This window comes from Myotis nattereri (genome assembly GCF_964212035.1).
Source record: "Myotis nattereri genome assembly, chromosome: 2".
Lineage (NCBI taxonomy): Eukaryota > Metazoa > Chordata > Mammalia > Chiroptera > Vespertilionidae > Myotis > Myotis nattereri.
Window position 1 is genome coordinate 201,551,691 of NC_138076.1, and position 6,586 is coordinate 201,558,276.

Here is a 6,586-nt window from a genome sequence, read left to right on the forward strand (position 1 = left end):
AAAGAGCCTCTTTGGAACCTCCTAGTAGTGGCAGGTCCATTCAACCCCATCACTTTTGGAGCAACAGACTCAAGTCATTGATTTTGTGCCATGCTCCTTGCTCTCCATGAACTCTCCATTCAATGCTTCCACATCAGTGGCAAAGTGTGCCCCATCCTTTTAATGAAGATTTCCATGTTGGTAGCCAGACCTTCAGCTCAGAAATTGGGGGTGGGGAGAACCTTGGACTCTTGTTAAACAGTTGACTACAAAAAACACCTTCTATTTGCAAATCATCATAAGTAATGGGCATAAAATAGAAGAGGAGGTAAAAGCACAATTGAACATTTCCTCCATTTTCTCAATAGGACTCTACTGGAGTCTTATGGAAACCCTCCACACACATGAAGCCCAAACCACTGAGACTGCTAGAAACAAATCATCAGCCAATCCTCATTTTCCTTAGTTATAAAATAATTAGTGGGGCTTTTCCCCTTCAATATTTCCAGTGGAAACCTCAACAAAACCAATTCAACTGTACTTCATTGCCCTTTCAAAAAAGCTACTTGTAATTGATCTTACAGAATATACCCACACTCTGGCAATGGGTCAGTTCTAGGATGTATCCTTATGCTATCAACCTTATTTCTCCATAGTAATGCTCAAAGCCAAGCACTTGCAATTATAGATTCCTTTGAGTTCTTCAGTTGTCATGTAATTCAGGGGAAAAGGTACTCAGCTTACAGCCTTAGTGAACTGATAACATAAGTAGATGTCAAAACTATATTTTAAATAGTTATTTCTGGTATAACACATTTAAGCCCAGCAATACATATAAATCTCTAGCATTTAAGAATTTAAAATTTTTTTTACAGCTTTTTCTCTTTTGCTTAATTATATTGTCAGATAAATGTCAGCACTTACAGTTCTAGGACAAGATAGAACCTTTAATGCATGTTCCTTTAGTTCACAAAAACAGTTCAGTACACCCACGAAGAACCAAAGAATTTATCACATCATGTGCCCCCAAACAGAAAACAATAATGAACTTGTTTAGGAGTTAAAAGGTTGTAACAAGTGGCCCCCTATGTTCATCATTCCCTTGGCCTTTTGTTTTGCCAAACACAAAAGAAATGAAGAGAAAGGAAAAATATGATAGAAAGGAAGGCAGAACCAGAAAGAGAAGAGAAGAAAGGAAGAAAAAATATCAGAACACTCTTTCTCAAAAATCCCCCACAAATCCAAAATTTTAAAGACTTTTCTTTTTATCTTAAATCAATGGAATATCAATTGGTTCCAGATGTCTGGGCTACAATGAAAATGCCTAGCAGAATTTGAGGGCAATAGTCATAAGAAAATACTCACTGTAGGTGTAACCATTTTTGTTTGTTCCAGAGCTTTTACAGCAGGTCAGGCTGAGTATTATGAGGCTGATGTGAATAGAAAACTGAAGACTTAAAAACATGTGCTGCTTTGTGGGTGGGGTTTGTGAAAGCATCTCGTTACATTTGGACACCCAAGCAGGTACGCTATGAGTCTGGGTAAACTGCCTTTTGTCCATTCAAACAATGAACAAATTATACAGCTGGGATTTGAGTCAATCTTTTCCCTTCAATCAAGATACCAATTTCCATTGTACCCCAGACAGTGACCCAGGCTCCAGCCCTCTCCCTTCCCGTCTCCCCTCTGACTCAAACACTTGGAAAATGTCTTGAGACTCAGAGTACAATCCATCACCTTGTGAGTCCTGCCTCCAGACAGGACATCTTGACTCCCTGAATGACATCTGAAAGACCACTCACCTCCCTCAAACCACTTCCTGCCCCAAATGCAGGAAAAAGGAACAACTTATTGCTAGCTCTGCTTTTGAAAAGTTCAGCATACACAGCATGGAAAGTTCATTTGGAGACAGTTTTCCAAACTTGTAATTAAGGCAGGCATAACACTCAACGGCCTCTTGTTGGGAGACAAATCCCCCACCTGTCAGACCACAGAGCATATATGTAAGTTGACTTGATTTCTTTTAAAAGCAAAGTAGCCAGCCTGTATCTTGGCATCTCAAGGGCAGCAGAATCAGGTGCCCGGACAAGGATGGATCCTTAACTCCTAAGCCACTTACTCAGAAAAGTCCCGGCAGTGGAGTATTTGAAAGCAGCAAATGAATGCAGTACCCAGGAGCAGGGACATTTTATGAATTGAGACCTCAGGCAATTTCATCGGGAACCAGTGACAGCAGCTTAAAAGTGCTTGCAAATTGGAAAAACACATGCCTTGAAGGATATAATTTTGCTGAGAATGGAAATTTGAACTGGGGCCAGTGATTGGAAACGAGAAGTCGCGGCACGGACGGTGGCACCCAAATTGACCTAACGAGACTTTGCAGCACCGAGTGTAAAGTCAGAGTTTTACAACACAACCCCCCAAGCCCAAACTTTGCCCGAGAAAGTCCTCTTTAAACCAGAAAACTTGGACAGTTAGTAGAAAGTCTCTGCTTCCCATATACAGTATGCATGTATTTAAATTATATGAATATGCAAGTTCAGCAAGAGTTGTCAAGTTCTTTTTCAAGAGCAAATTAAACTCCTCTCTAACTTGGACTTTCTGGGCAGAAGTGCAGACAGTTCCGGGACCTTAGTTTCAAAGATCATATTTAAAAGATTTAATATCATCTAAAATGTAATTCTCTGTATGTGGCATGCCTTATAATAAAAATCCTGACAAGTTACACACACACACACACACACACACACACACACACTCATATATACGTAAGAACAATTTCTTAAATTAAACATCTGCACCTGCAAAAAAAAAAATTCCCAAGTTCATATCCACTCTCGATAGCCCTTAACCATAGACAGGATTTAAAGGACTCTTCTCTAAAGACACCACTGAACCCCGGCGAAGTGGAGGATTTAGCATAAGTACCTTGCAATCGTTTCTACTCATACATATCTCTGTGTAAAGGCATCTATCTCCCGGAGCTATCTTTTCAAATCCCACAGAATTGCACATTCAGCAATTTATAAATAACTCCCAGTTCCGAAACAATGAAAATTCTAAAGTGAATAACATTTCTAGGAAGAAGCAAGCAGTACACAAATAAAAGCAAATCCCCCAATGATTTCAAAGAGTAAGAAATATTTACCTTCAAGGAATCACAAAAGCAGCACTTAAATAATTGGGTTGGAAGACTGCTGACTTTTCCCATTGCTTGTGAAGTGCAAAGTCTGGGAATGAATTGGTTAGCAGGAATAATGAGGCAAGAAGAAATCCAGAGAGATGGGAGACGTTGAGAGCAATGTCACATTTCAATTTTGAGGACTTTATTCCATTGCGCAGGCTCTATCTGCTCTGAATTTAGCAGTGACAGTGAGGTTTAGCAAACAGAAGAGGGATTTAGAGAAAATCCTCACATTTATCTACAAAACACAGACACTGTAGACAGGAAACAGCTGGGGGAACATTTGCCTTCTCTCTCTCTCCCTCTTCTGGCAAAGTTATCGAGTAAGGACTTTTTTGGGCATGGTGACAAATAACATCATACCTTTGCATTTTAAAACTAGAGCACAGAAGCATTTTTTTTTCTCTCTTAAAAGAAGGTGTGTTAGTGACAGGGTGAGCAGATATTAAAAATATTGATGCTACTATAGGAGAAGAGGATCTGTTCTCTGATTAACTTTCTCCTGGGCATGAAGACGCACATCTGTTAATACACCTTATCAGTATGAAAGGAGGGTATGTGGCAGGTGGGCAAGCAATTTTACATTCTAGCAAACGCAAAATAAAAGAGTGAAGCAAAGACACCCCAAGCAAACCTACGATTTAACCCTGAAATGACTAAGGTAAACTCGGTTGGAAGACAGCAATGGGGTGACCCCTTGTCCTACTTGCCAAGCCAGAAAAATGAGCTCATTTCCCAGAACCTAGGAAAGGGGCAGGCAGCGTCGCAATTGGCTCCCTTTAGGGAGACACCGGTTCATGCTTTTTGCCTGTGACAGGGCAAAGACTTTGCTGAGCTGTAAAGCCGACTGAAAAAAATAAAATCTTTTCTTTTCCTTCTTCTACTAGGCTGCCTATCACCCCCCCGCCCACCCCCACCACCACCACCACCAGGGGAAAGGACAAGCTATTTTCCCATTGTTCATATTTTTCTGCATAACTCTCTCTCTCTCTCTCTCTCTCTCTCTCTCTCTCTCTCTCTCTCTCTCTCTCTCTCGGTGTGTGTGTGTGTGTGTTTTCTTTCTCCAGTGTTTGTGTGTTCTAAATAACACCAGCTGGATAGCAATGCCCTCTCAAGGGTTATGATGTCATTCAAATCCCTCCACTGGATGAGTGGCTGGCAACATGGCCCAAGCCAGCTGTTTTGCTATTTATAATGAACCCTTGCCTTTGCCATTGAGAATCAAGTTCTGATTGCTCGTCAATATACTTTGTACCGATTTCTCTTTGGTTTTGTGAGGTTATAGATAAGAAAGTGGATTATGAAACAAGGTTGTGAAAGTCAAGATAAGACAAAGCTGTTTCCCTGCATGTCTAGCAGGCATGGCTGCCCAGGGACGGTGGGAATAACCTGGACCCTGCATTCCCCTCTCATGACTGTCAGGGACCACGATGATACTGATGCGTCCACTGAAACAGAGGTCTGCTGGAAGCCGTAGTCTGGAAGTGTCCCGTGGATAGAAAGTTGATTGCAGGCGTCAGTGCCCTCAATGGCAAACCTGGCTGGTTTCAGAAGGGGGTTCAGTTTGATCATTCTTCTGTGTAGTTAAAAATTCACAGCAAGGTTCACCTTCCAGGAAGAAAAGTTAGAAATTGTTAGAATTAATGCCGTCTGAATGGTGCACAAAGTCAACCTCATATAGTGAGTGCCTACTATGTGCCCAACTACATGCACCATGGTCACGGCACCATAGGGCTCTCAGCTGAGTGGCAGAGGCAAAGAGGAAATCGTCACTGTCATGTGATGGGTATTTTCTCTTTTAAAAATATGAACAGTGCACATGGTGGGGGAGGAACAGATTCTCTGGAAAGACAGGGAAGTGAAACCCGGTTGAAAATCTAGAATGGGGAGAAGGATGGATCATGAGAGGCTTTGGGTACAAGGTTGGGAAGTTTTAGTGGATATGATTTGACCTGAAGAGAATACAAATAAGTATCATCAAGAGATGGCCAGGTATGTGGGAAATTCTTGTACTTTAAGAAAAATTCAAGGCTTCCTTTAATGATATCCTCTTCATGCATTTAATTTATGACTTGGTGTACCTAAAGTCTCTTTTTTTTCTTCAGCTTTTGCAGATCACCCCCTTTGGGAAAAACAAAGTCTGTCCTCCTCTCATAGACTCTGATGATGAAATCATATAACCAAAGAACTGCATCTATCTTCCAGGTAGAACTGCCATTCCATCTGCACAGTGTCAGGTACTGGCTGGAGTCTTGTCTCTGAGCGCCTTGCTCCATCACCAGGTGAAGGCCAGGACTTTCCCATTGCACCTTTAGCATATTTTAATTGTCCCAGGATGTCCTAGGGGCTCACTGCATCTTTCCAAAGCTGGAACCCGGTCTGGTATACCCTCTGGTGTGCCCCGGGCAACCATGGCCTGTGAAAGGCTGCTTCAGGAGACAGGGCACATACCATTCCATCAGACTCTGCGCTCCTGTGATATCGACATACTGACTCACAGTGTCTTGGTTTCATAACCCCAATTACCCTTAAAGGATAATTGAGTTTTAATTTATGTCCCAGTTTTTGTGTCACAAAGAAAACTGAAATTTCAGTGAGTCGTAATTATCATCAGCTGTGCTGTGGAAACACTCCAATGTGAGCTCCCAGTTTCCAATAGGGAAAGCAATTTCCTGAAGTGATTATTGCATATTTCAATGTGGGGAATGGTCTATATGTCTGGGTAGGATGAGCCAACCAAAGAACAGAGCAGTAATTTCCTAGAGAAATGGCCATATTCTCTGCTAATTCCAGAGTCAACATGAAAATGAAAGGGCAATAAATATGCCACATGATTACTTTTTAAGGACTGAGCAAATGAATGCACCTATTACTAGAGAGTCTGAGGTGGCAGTAAATCTAATCTCCAGGACAAGTTCAGGTCATGGAGTCTTACTGGAGAGAACATATGGGCTCATTCTAAAATGACTGAAGGACTGTGTAGTCTCCTGCCTGGGACAACCTGGCAGCTATGGGAATTGTGTGCCAACAAAATAGCTAACTGCACAAATGTGCTCATCATGAGAACATACACGCCTGAAAATTCCGATTCACAGTTTCACCTTTTGGGTGTATAATGCCTGGTGGGTATACATGCTCTACCCTAAAGCCTACTTCTTGAGTAGCATATTTGCAGTAAGCTGCTGCCTCAGAAGATTTCTGATGCCTTCCTTTAAAAATATAAAGTTGTTCATCTCCTTAAAGCACAGGCTGAGTGAGAGTCACAGAAAAGGGGTGAGCAAGGCCCAGTCCCCACTCTTACTGCTCAAGCCATGTTGCCAGCCTTCCCCGTGCCAACTGCAGAGGAGCTGATCCAAAAGGTAATTTCATATCCATGTGCAATAGGGCATATTTACAATTTATTTTATTAATGTTTTTGCTGAC

The 6,586-nt window shown here is 41.7% G+C and overlaps 1 protein-coding gene across 1 annotated transcript in view; it reads right to left on the minus strand.

The window, feature by feature from the left end:
- IGF1 (insulin like growth factor 1) overlaps window positions 1–3,190 on the minus strand; it is a gene marked incomplete at its 5' end in the record, with an annotated part of 53,672 nt that extends 50,482 nt beyond the window's left edge. The window contains 1 exon segment of the mRNA XM_081083138.1: window positions 3,128–3,190. Coding sequence (XP_080939264.1) covers window positions 3,128–3,190 — 63 coding nt within the window.
- Window positions 3,191–6,586: the final 3,396 nt, after the last annotated feature.